This window comes from Gastrolobium bilobum, unplaced genomic scaffold, assembly GCF_033153095.1.
Source record: "Gastrolobium bilobum isolate Gb01-03AN ecotype WA unplaced genomic scaffold, APGP_CSIRO_Gbil_v1 utg16495, whole genome shotgun sequence".
NCBI lineage: Eukaryota > Viridiplantae > Streptophyta > Magnoliopsida > Fabales > Fabaceae > Gastrolobium > Gastrolobium bilobum.
Genome location: NW_026897958.1, coordinates 394,348 through 407,596, shown reverse-complemented (window position 1 = coordinate 407,596; position 13,249 = coordinate 394,348). Strand labels below are relative to the sequence as shown.

Genomic DNA, 13,249 nt, shown 5'->3' with positions numbered 1-13,249 from the left:
GTAGTAGGCACTCTAGATTATTTTGTCTCTTTCTTTTATTTCTGTAATCATATTATCTGTTTCCATTTTCTTTTAAATTTGTTGTAACTGACCCTTGCAGGTATATATATATATGGGTTGTTTGGTGCGAAAATGAAAGTAGACTGAAAAATTCCAAAATTCCCTCCTCGCCCTGATATCTCTATTCTCTCCTCTTTAGTTTCTCTTATTCCTCCACATGCAGTCTGTAATTAGTGATCGCTACACAATATCTTGAATAATTAATCGATACTTTGGATTATAATTTTATTTTTCTGTTTTTTTCATTTAGTTTTGTTAATTAGATTTATTTTTTTATTTTGTTAAATAATCTTTACTTTTTATTAGTTATTTCTTATTTTTTATTACTTGTTATTTTAATTCAGTTATTTTAATTAATCATAATATTTCTAGTTTATGCAATGTATCATTGATACCAGTTCGTTGCAGTTTGACCCAAAAAAAACAAAAAATAAACAAGAAGCTTGTTAGGGAGAGAAAGCAACAGAAGCAGCAAACTCTAATACCGCTTCATTTAAAAAATTGATACTTTTCGAAAAGAGTGTATTATTTTGAAGGATGTAAAGTTGTGTCATTTTAAGTAAAAAAAAAAAGATAGATAAAAGAAAAGAGAGAATGGACAAAAAAATATAAAGGTGTGAGTCTCACCTCTTTGTGAGAATAAAATGATATAAATTGTGTCATTTAAAAGGACAAACATTTTTTTCATCAACAAAAAGCAAAAACAAATTTGAAAATGGAAGAGATATAAAACAAAAACATCCATTTTGAGACGATAGGTCCTAGATTTGTGGGGATTCTATTTTCATTTGCAGAGTTGAACATTTTTTTTTTAACATTGTGTACGAAATTAAATTAAAAAATATTATTATGTCTCGGTTTTTAAATAATTTAAAAAATATGATATTTTTCTTAAACATAATATTAATATGCTCCTATTTGACCATTGACTACACTCATACTTTAGTACGTAACCAATATACTTAAGTAAATTAGGTGTCATAAGTTTTTACTCGAGTAAGGTTATGTACTTGAGTGTAATGATTAATTTTTACCATAAGGTCCAAATCCAGTGATCAGCTATAGGATTGGATACAGACTGACTAAGCTGGTGGATGGCATGAGTAATATCTGATTTAGTAGTTGTAAGGTATAGTAACCTACCTACTAAGCGCCTGTAGGCAGAGGCATCTTTGTATGGGGCACCTTGATTATGACGAAGCTTGTGAGAGGGATTCAAAGGTGTAGAGACCGATTTACTTGCAAGAAGACCAGCATCCGCTATTGATTCAATAGCGTACTTTCTCTGGTTGAGTATTAAGTCACGTTTTGATCGAGCAACCTCCAAACCCAAGAAGAACTTTAAAGGGATGAGGTCTTTTATTAGAAATTTGGCATGGAGAGTCTCTTTAACACGTTTGATCTTGTTGGCATCATTCCCTACTAACTCTACATCATCCATATATATCAGCAGTGCAGTAAATGACAAATGAGTATTTCTGAAAAAGAGATAATGATTCTGTAGTGGACTGAGAGTACCCCAATGCCTGAAGAGATTATGTGAGTTTAGCATTCCATTGTCCAGAAGCTTGTTTTAAATCGTATAGAGGTTTTTGAAGTCTGCAAACAGTATTGGGAGTGGAGCATGGAATTCCTTGAGGGAAAGGCATGAATACTTCTTCATGTAGATCTCCATGAAGAAACACATTATCAACATCTAGTTATTCCAGTATCCAATTTTTGGCCACTGCTATAGCAAGTAGAACGCGGACTGTTGTCATCTTAGCCACCGGAGAAAAGGTTTAGAAATAGTCTATCCCTTCACATTATGTGTAGCCTTTTGTATCTATCCATTGTGCCATCAGGTTTTCTTTCTATAACTATTCTACAAAACAGTTTTAAGAACAAAAAAATCAAAACACAATCAAACAGACTCAAAATTTCCACCTTTTAGCAACCCCATAATTTATTAAAATACTTTTTGCAGTTTATGTTTTACAGAACTTTTAAGACATTTTACTATAAAAATTCTGGTCCATGTTCACCTGGTCCATTTATGGGATAGGATTTCTTTTCGTTATTTAGCTCTTCAATTATACTATTATGATTTAGATTATTTTTTTATGATTTTTTTCATTTCCATGTGCTCCAGCCTCCGTTGGTATTGTGTTAAAAATAAAGATTTGAATACAAATCCTGTTATCATGCTTTATTTGTGTCGTAGAATCGTATGTCTCATTGATTGAGAGATATGCCTTATATAATTTCCAAAAAAAAAAAGGAGATATGCCTTATATAAACAAGATTACAGTAGTAGATTAAAGATATAAAATAATTTGAATTAGCTAAAAGTTAGGTTAGAATTTTAATTAATTTAATATCAACCGTTATGATTTACTAATCAAATCATATTCAAAGCCAATTAATGTCGTTGTTATAGTTTGCTAATCATGATTCTATTGGATGTTAATTAATGTCAACCGTTACAATTAATGTCTAAACAAATCCTATTTCAACAGTTAAGATCATGATCCTATTGTATTTAAATTATCTCTTCTTTGTACATTTCTTTTATTTTGTATTTAAATTAACTTGTGGCAGATTCTACAATTAGAGAAAAGGATACAAGACTAATTTCAAGTCAGATGCACATTAGAAATGGCACTTGGATACAACTTACGTCTCTTGTTAATCACTTGGTTACCGAGGCCTTAGTGTAACAACTCACCAGATTAGAATTTAACATGATTGAGGTGTCCTAATTTTTCCTATGCGTTATTCTAATCTAAGAATTTAACTTAATAATAATTAGGATTTTAATAATTGTAGGTGTGTATTTAGTTAGAGTTTATTTTTTAAATTCATTTTTATTTAGTTTTGTGGCATAATTAGTTTTGATGGATGGGAGGAATCAAATCGCTTTTCCCTAAATGATGCTCAGTATGATTATGGTCAGTTTCCTGTGTTTCCCTTGATCACTTGATTAGGTTTACCTTCTTCACACACATTTTTTAGAATTTTTACCTCTGTTGTTTGTTTGATGTGGATATTGAAGTGGTCTTGAAATAGAGTGAAGTGTGAAATTATTTTACCTATAATTTTTTTTCTATTGCAGATCCTTCATGACAAACAAATACTGCATATTTTGGTGGCTAGCGCAAGTGTTAAGACATCAGACTTTAGTTAGCATTTTTCTTCAGTTTCGTGTATTTTTTTTCGACTTCATTTGAATTTAAGTTATCTTGTAATACATATTAATTTTACACTTTGAATATTATTATAATAATTTTCTCCAACAGGTTGTTTTTGTTTTCTGTCTCTTCCATTTTCAAATTTGTTTCCTCTTTTTGTTGATTTCCTCAAAAAATCCCTCTTTCCATGGAGAGTATCAATTTTTACCAAAATGGTATCCACAATCTTGTTATTTCCCTTATAGGTTCACAATCGCTGATAAATAGTCCTTGGATTTTGAGTATCGGAGACTGCAGTAAAAAGGAATTTTTTCTTTTATTCCTTTCTTTCCCTGAGATTCTTGAGTGGGTAAGTTTGCACTTACCAAAATGGCATTAGTGCTTCAGGATAATGGTTACACAAGGACACTGGGAAGGAAAAGGTGTTATTAGATAAACGTTAAATGTTGGTTTTCATTTAATGGGTATAGAAGTTTTGTTTTTAGAAATGAATGATGGTTAAGAGTTACCTGTTTTTTTGTTTTTAGCAGTTATGTTTTGTTAAATGGCTGTGCGTTTCTACGGTTTCAGTTTTTTTTGGCTATTAATAGGATTTAAGTTTTTTAGCAAACTACAGCCTATAAGTAGATGTATTCTTTCTAAACGAGACAGACAACGAAGAGCAAGAAAACAAGTTTTATAAGAGAAAGTTTTTATAGACACACTTGTGTGGTTGTCTGTTGCATCTGTGTGAAGATACCAATTCTAACAAAAGGGTCGTGGTTTCCAACAATGGAGAAGCTTATCCTTGACTCCGTTGAAGAGAATGTTCAGTGGCAGAATCACTCTTAACTCTCAAAGTTTTTCCCTCGAAACCCTTCCTCAAGACATTCTTGTAATTATGGAAATCTGAAGCTTTCTTTTACTTTGTGAATTTTAGATTTCCATAATTACCAGAATATCTTGAGGAAGAGTTTCGAGGGAAGAGCTTTCAGAGTTCAGAGTGATTTTGCCACTGAACATTCTCTTCAACGGAGTATGGAGGAGAAGCTTCCCCATTGTTGGAAACCACGACCGTTTTCCTTCCTAGTGGCTGGCCCATACAGGTCAAACATCGAACAGAACAATATGGTTTTTGGTGATACTTTTCCTGATCCCCACAGGAGTGCCACGAATGAACACACTCGAATTGCAAGTGCAAGGACAATGTCTTTAGAGTATGGTGCCATTACATGTAGATTCACTTTCCACGTATGGGACAACCAACTCGACGCGAAGAAAAGAAAACGAAGAAAAGAAAAACCCACGCGAATCGGAACCCATTGCCAACGAAGAAAACAGAGAAGAGAAACAGGGGAAACCTATTGAACCAGTGGAAACCAATTCTCCGGAGCAAGTTCGCCGGTGGGTCACGAGCAATTCAGAAATAGAGTTTAGTCCCCAAATGGGTTTCGAATCAAGTTCATTCTTTGAGGAGTCTTTCGTGGAATGGAACTTGAAAGAGCCATTGAAGGTCATATATAAAGGTGAAGAAGCAGAGCAAGATCCCCATGAGAAACAAGAAATGGGTATTTTGAGGTACCCTTCGTTGTCACGTTATTACCCGGAATCTGACTCGGATAGCTCTTCGGATAGTGGATTTCCGGCGATGGAGAATTGGGACTCGCCGGAAGACATGTGCTTTAGGTGGGATGAAGAAGACAGAGAAGGGTTAATTGAGATAGCTCTAGATGGTTGTAAGAAGAGGGCCTTGGGTTTTCGATTCGAAGAAGATAATTTGATCGAGATTGATATTTCTCCGACGCAGCACATAAACTTTTCCGGCGACGACTATATGTTTTCCGGTGAGATTAGTTGCAACTAATGTCAGATCTTATAAAGATTAACCTAGTGGATTATTATGTGTTTTGTTTTGGGGGAAAGTGAAAGGGAAGATTAGAGATTTGGAACTATTTTGGGTTTTTCCTGTTACCGTTGTACTATTATATCTATAATCGATGTTGTAATTGCAATTAATCACTAATCCCAAATATTCAAATGTGTCAATAAATTGACTAACATGCCCGTTGTATATTCAAATGTGTCAATAAATTGACTCGTCGGCCTCTATTAGAGGGGGGAAAATATAGTGATCACGGTGCATGTGGTTGATCCATTCAAAAAATTACAATTGGATTAAAAAAAAAAATTCCCCCTTCCCTCGGTACAAATTCCACGGTCAACGAAAATTTTATTATGAAAAAAAAGGCATGGACTGAAATAATATACAATTTTACTAATTTTGAAAAATGGGTGTAGTGTGGTATTTAAAAATTTTCCCTTTAATAGTTGGTATTTCACGTCTAAAAAATCATTCTAGTTTTTTTTTTTTTTCAAAAAAGTTATTATGACAAAAAATACACCATTACAGGGTTGTTTTTCACACAAGACATCACTGGAATATCATCATTTATAAAATATTCATGAGTTTGGCACATAGCTAACATCTGCGAGATATGCCTCTCAGCGTCCAAGATACTCCTGACTGTTATATGGATTCTGCTGGTCCATCTGAATTTAACTAGATAAATATCATTGTTATGAATGGGATCAAGGCTTCACTCAGTGCTAAAGTTTGTAAATATGGTCTTTCGAAGTTGACAGACACACAACTCATTTTTTGATTTTAGTAGATAGAGACACAACTTTAAGTATTTGGATATCTGTTCTTGTTTCGGATGTTTTTTTTTTATATGTTTTTATATATCTATATATGTATATGAATAGAAGGGAAAAAGGTAAGGTTCGTTTTACACGGGTAAAGAAAAAAGAAAAAATGTATAAGTATGTTAATGTTAGTTTCCTCAACAGTTGTATACGCCATCCATCCTCAGTCTTGCTACACGCTTATTTAGTTGTGGTATTATTTAGTTTTTTTGTTTTTTTTTTTTGTACAATTCTTCCATTGTTTTTCGGTCCATGTATATTATGTTCTATCCTACATTCAGTTCTAAAAACGTGGTATTCTTCAATTGCACTGCAATTAGAAACCATAGAGAATTCAAATCCCAATTACAATATCTTAATAATTTATTGGTGCTGATCAAGATAGAGATGACATTTCTTTCTTTCTTTATTTTTTCAGTACATTGCCTTAGCATGACGCATAATGCAGGGTAGGGTGACATCAGCGTTGACAAGTTTCTGAGACAAATTAGGTCCAAAGCAACAATTTTTTAAAAATTCTTTGACTAGTTACATGTGTTAGAGGGATTTTTTTATTGTGTTCCAGGAGCACAGTAGAAATTGATGGTCCTTTGTCAAAAATAGAAAATTTTCTTTCATTTATATCTCTTTCTTCCATTTAAATCTCCTCCTAATTTTTTTCCCACCTATTTTTGGAAAAAGCCTATAAGGACCCGACTCATAATAAATAAGTTCGTGTTAGACAGAGGCTAATCCCTCGAATACTGTCAAATTACAAAATCACCTTATCTAAAGTAGTATAGTTTGAACCAAGTCAGTCATTTTTTATTTATTTTTTGTAAGTCTCTGACTAGATTATCTTTACATATATTACTGCTAGGCTAATTTTTTTTTTTGGTATCCTACTACTAGGCTAATTAATTCCATGAATACTGTCCCAATTAAGAGTCAATTCCAATAATTGTCTTTTTAAAAGTTTAAACTTTAATTCACAATACTTAATATCTTAGTAAATTAAGTCACTTTAGCCAAGGTAAAGCGCTACTCTAGTAAAAGGAAAAAACAGAGTTATACAGAATTCGGCCAGGCCATGGGGACCTAACCTGTGGTTTTGACATTGGCAAGTTTGCAATGCTAATAATAATGCAAAACCTGTTGAAAAAGAATAGAGGTTCCAACCTTTGGTTTTGACAAGTAACGGGCCCCAATGCATGCGAATGGTTCCCTATAAATTCAAATGCATCCTCTGGCCGTAGCCAAAGACTAATTCTCATCGAGCACCGTCGGATCCTTTTGGGGGCGGCTCTCCCAAATCCTTTTATTTCATTCCTAGGGCTCGAACTCGAGACCTCTGGTTAAGGGGTTCAGGCTCCTTACCACCAGTGCCAAAGGAGTTTGGTAATCTTCTTATATAATTTAAAACTCTAAAACAAAGTAATTTCCTTTCTCTTCTTTTCCTTTTCATTCCTCTCATTATCCGCCATCCAAATATAGTACTAAATTTGGATGGAATGGAAAATCTCAAGAATAATGAACTTCTATTCTATTTTCTTATTAATCTTCCAAACAAAGAAAAAAGATAGATCAGTTCCATTCATTTCCTTTTCTTTCTGGACCATCCTTTCTTGTTTTTTTCATTAATGAAAAAAAAAACATCAAAATGCAATTTATTAATAATAATAATAAAACTAGATCAATATATTATAAAAGCGATTTCTTCCCCAAAGCTTATTATCTAAACACTGCTTAAACCTAAATCTTGCTTGATACTAGGATAAGATAGGTTCTCATTAATATATCTCACTATTTAGTGTCATACAATAACGCTATGTGATTTTGCCCTCATTGATTTCCCAATAAATAATTACACAAAAAGTGACATGGTGAATCTTGAGCCCAGGTGATGCCTCTTTTGAGATGAAGAAGTATCATGGTGAACATACTTATTAACACCACTAACTCTGCAAAGAACCTGGAGAATCAATTTGAGGCTAGCTGATCCCAATCTTAAGGGTGATTGAATTTCTGATCATGGGATGTCAATTTATGGAATGGAGGTGAGTACTTAGTACAAGTCTCAGATGTATAGGGCCAAGAGAAAGGCTTGGGAACACAAAGGATACACATGGTCCATGGAAACCTCAAAGTCATTGATTATAACGAATGAAAAACATAAGGAACAAACTTTCATCTTACGATCAACATGTGTCTTGGGAAAAATTAATGGCCCAGCATGTGTAAAAACAAATAGCCTACCATATTTGAAAATTAATAGTTCACAGTATGCTTTTGTAACATTTAGTTTGGATGAAACTGATTCAGTTACAAATACCTAACTATTTTCATTATGTGTGTGTACTGATTTGTATAAGACCCAAGCCAGTTGAAATTTTGCACCAGTTTTACCTCTAGGCCGGCATCAACCGCACATGGCAATCCATATGATATGACGAAGGCCTGCTAAGTGGGCCACTTCCAAGTCCAAAAAAGGAAGGAAAGGAAACTATACTCTTAATAATGTTCACATTGCCACCGACTTTGATACTTATTGCATACATGTATTATTTGTGCGTATCAGTTGCCCACAAAGAAGGATGACTAGACCATGGCTGTTGCTTAATGTTTGGGAACCAAGCAAAGTGAGAAATTTAGATGTTGGCTACGTAGAAATGAACGTGTTCCAATACCATGTACCAGTTGCAGGATATAATAGTGGGGCTGTTAATGCAGGGAATGTTGAGGGAAATAAGTCGCTATTGAAGAGACAGGTGCTGTTAATGTTGGGAATATTGGAGCTTTGAAATTGAATGTGCACTTGGGGAGCTGTACGTGGAACGTAGTATGCTATCTTTTAGTTACTATTGAAACCAAAATTGAATTCTGTATCAACCTCCTTGACAATAAGCACATTCTCAAATCTTATCCCAAAATTTCCATCCCGATAGTACCAAGTTCTGGAAAAAAAAATCATATGCATAATCCATAATAAATGTATTTAAGTATAATTGAACATTTATGGCTTTGAAATAATCAGCAAATAAATTGAAAATGATAAAAAAACAATCAATTGTAAATAATAAGAAAAGACAAATGATGTAGCAATCATGATCTCATAGTCCACTAACAATTTAATATATATATATATGTATGAATCTGATTGAAAATGCCTAAATTTGCATGCAAGGTTGATTCGAGAAAGCTCCTCACCAACTTCTGTGCTACACAAAAAATCAAATGGCCTTTATTAAAGGGGTATAAGTGTACAACCTTTTTTAAAACATTCTAGAATAAATATATTTTAAGATCATGTTTTTAAAATAAATTTAAGAAAAAAATCTAAACATGTAGTAACCGTAGCTTTAGAGAATTTAAAGATTTGGCCTATGAATAAAATATTCTAGAATTTAATGATTTAATCTAAACACACATGCAAGAGTCTCTCGTGCATCTTAAGTGAAAATAGTAAATGCATTGATTGTGAAATTCGAATTTCAAAGTTTTAACATTAACAGAAAATAGTAAATGACATTGATTGTGAAATTCGAATTTCAAAGTTTTCACATTAAAAGAATATAGTAAATGGTATTTATTGTGAAATTGAAACTGAAATTTGGAATCTTTCAACCTGGAATGAAAATAATAAATGACATAATTAGTATTAATTATAAGTTTTCAACCTTGCATATTTCAAGGCAAGTGCATATCGAGTACTGAATTCTACCTTCAAAGACCATTCTTATAATATTATATATATATATATATATATATATATATATATATATATATATATAGAGGTAGGATATTCCTACTACCTATTTTTTCTACTACCACTCCACTACCACTTTAATCACCATTGGATTCAAAAGTTATTTTTTTTTCTCTCTCTTCATTCAACTTTTCCTTTAATATATATATATATATATATATATATATATATATATATATATATATATATGCATTCAATGAAGTAATATTTGTTACTTGAGTAGAAGAAGGACTAGAAGGTAGCAAAACCTCCGAACCCAAGACGCGTCCTTTCCTGCAAAAATCATATAGTTAAAAACAATGGAATTGATTCTAAAGTCTTCCAAGTTTAATAATCATTCAAAATTTATAAAATCAATTCTTATATAATAAAATATTTAACTCAAAACTATTTTGACAAAGACAAATATATAGACAGCTTGTAAGTAATTGGATACCTCAAACTTGTTATGTCACAAATACAATATGTCCAAGTCTGTGTCATGTTGTGTCCGATGTGTCCATGTTTAGGTGATTTGAAACCAGCTCGAAATTAAAATTTACTTTCAACTAAAATAGCTCTGAACCAGCTTTTAATTTACCAAACTCCCCTTCAGGTTGCATTTGACAAAACTATCAAATAAAAGAGCCTAAGTAGAAGATGTGTAAAATCTCTCAGTAAAAACTATATCACTTTCATCAAAAAGTAAATGTACAAACATATGTAAAAAATATTTTACATCTTTAGCATGTTGGGCTTTGAAAAAAAAATCATTTTTATATTTTAGTTTTATAGATAAGGTAAACAAAAGTGGATGAACAAGAAGGTAATGATGGTAATTTTTTTTAATATCGATCCATTTTTTTTAAATTTTTTTTGTCAATTACCATTTTGACCCTATTTTGCGTGTTATTCGTGTCGTGTCAACCCGCAAAAAATTTGTGTCGTGTCAGTGTTGAAGATTTTGACACGAATAAAAATTTGTGTCGTGTTAGTGTTGATGTATTCGTGTCGTGTCAAATTCGTGTCGTGTCGACCCGTTTTGACACCCCTACTATTAAGTCTTATTAGAACTGGGATAATGAATTTTCTATTAAGAGGAATTACTGCAAAGTTATTAACATTTCGCGAATCTTCCAAAAACCTCCACTAAAGCAAAATAAGTAAATTCCAACAAGATGTGAAGGAAGAAAGATAAAATAAAATATTCAGAAAAAAAATGGAATTTTCCCATTTTTATTAAGATAGCATAAAGTATATATGCAGTATCAACTGTTCACACTAAGATTTATCTTAGAATGACAAAGATCCCTTAAGACAAAATCATCATAATCTATCTTTTCTCGTTGCCTATCTATAGATATACAAAAAGATTAAAAACCTTCCAAATGAACTCTTGGGCATTGTTAGCACTAGAATAATGAATTCTTTATTAAGGGAAAATATTGCAGAATTATAAATATTTTGTTAATCTTCCAAAGACCTCCACCAAAGGAAGATGAACCTTGTACAATATATGAAGGGAGATAGGCAAAAATACTTTCCTCATCTTATTAAGATGGCATAAAATATATGCAGACAGAAAGATTGCCCTCAAACAAAATCTTTTTTCTTTGCCTATCTATTAATGTAGAGAAAGATGCTTAAATGAAGAATTAGGCATTGTTAGCACATTCTATATTTGTGTGAATCTTCCAAGGACCTCCACTAAAGTTAAATGAATCTATTAAAAGTCATGAAGAGAGAAAGGTAAAATAAAATATTCGAAAAAAGTTGGTACTTTCTTCATTTTACCAAAATAGCATAAAATGGAAGCAATATCAACTATACATCACTTAAATTTATCGGAGTAAAAAGGCAAAGACTATCTTCCCATCTATATTTTCTTTTTGCCAATCGAACATAATTCTCAGAATCTATCTTTTTTTCCCCTATCAACAAACGTTTTAAAAACAAGCCAAATGAACTATTAGGCATTGTTAGCTCAGTAATGATTAATGAATCTGTTTTCAATTGACAGGAAATACTGCCTAATTACAAACATTCTGTAAATCTTCCAAAAACCTCCTCCAAAGCATAATGAATCAGTTACAACAATAATTATAAACATTCTGTAAAACTTCCAAAAAAATCCACCAAAGTATAATGAATCTATTACAGCAAGATAATGAATCTATTACAGCAAGAAATGGCTTGTGAAGATTTCTTAACGTGTGAAATAAGCCAATCACGTCCATTAATAGATCTCAACTCCCTCTCTAATATATACGTAGAATCTATTGAAAATCCTCTTCTCTTCTTATCCTATCCTATCCTCAGTTGCCCTTCCTTCCTTCCTTCCTTGGCTTGCTGTTCTTCGTCCATTGAAGCAAACAAGGTTACCGCGATATCAGCCAGCTTTCTCCCGTTCAACCTTGACTTGTTGTATTTCCTCAATGGTGCATTTGGAGCTTCAAATAGAATAGGAAAAGCAAAAAATTTCTATTTTGGCGTAGTATAGTCAAAATGCTGCTTCGCAATCAGAGTCTATAATAGACCAAAAATTAATAATTAGATTAATCAATTGAAACAGTAGTTAACCAAACTGAACAATGCTCCTGCATTAATACGTACTGCTTCTCTAATCGTTTTGGAGACATGAAAAAGCTGCTTCAAATCTTCATGGTCCACGCCACACAACACGTTTATCTGCCATTCAGAATACATACCCATTTCATAATCAGAAATGAAAACTCATTAACAATCACAATGTAAGCTTGAAATTCACAAAGTAAAAGAAAGACAAAAAAAAGCTTCAGATTTCCATAATTACCAGAATGTCTTGAGGAAGGGTTTTGAGGGAAGAGCTTTCAGAGTTCAGAGTGATTCTGCCACTGAACATTCTCTTCAACGGAGTCAATGGAGGAGAAGCTTCCCCATTGTTGGAAACCACGACCCTTTTCCTTCCCAGTGTCCCAGTGTAACCATTATCCCAATGCACTAATGCCATTTTGGTAAGTGAAAACTTACCCACTCAAGAATCTCGGAGAAATAAAGGAGTAAAAGAAAAAAAATTCTTTTTGCTGCAGTCTGCGATACTCAAAATTCAAGGACTATTTATCAGCGATTGTGAACCCATTAAGGGAAATAACAAGATTGTGGATAAGAATTTAAAAAAAAATTATTTTCAAAAATAAAATAGAGTCCTAACAAAAAAATATGATCCTCAATTTAATTTCTCAGGATCATATTTTAATCTCTCATAAATAACAAAATTAATAGTCTGATCTCTAACATTTAAAATTGATCTTTTTTGATTTTTAAAAGAAATTCTCTTTCCACCATCCATATTTAAATTCAAAATTTTAAACCATTTCAAATTTCGAATTTTAGATCAGATGACCATTTCCAACATAAAAAGCAATCAAAACATCTTATTTCTTTTTGGATAACAGTGTGATGGGCAGTGGGACATTCGCTGCCTTGTCTGCTACCAAAAATTGTCATTTAATTATTCGATTTAAAATTAAAATTCGATTTTTAAAAGAAATTATTTTCCCACCATCCATATCTAAATTCAAAATTTTAAACCATTTCAAATTTCGAATTTTAGGTCAGACGACCAATTCCA

At 32.4% G+C, this 13,249-nt stretch overlaps 1 protein-coding gene across 1 annotated transcript; it reads right to left on the bottom strand.

Annotated features, from left to right (window-relative positions):
• Positions 1-12,120: 12,120 nt before the first annotated feature.
• On the bottom strand, positions 12,121-12,628 carry LOC133311744 (F-box protein At1g61340-like). Its single transcript, XM_061512836.1, has 3 exons — positions 12,452-12,628; positions 12,253-12,327; positions 12,121-12,165 (listed from the first exon to the last, which is right to left on the bottom strand). The coding sequence occupies exons 1-3, from the start codon at positions 12,626-12,628 to the stop codon at positions 12,121-12,123; spliced, it is 297 nt and encodes a 98-aa protein (XP_061368820.1).
• Positions 12,629-13,249: the final 621 nt, after the last annotated feature.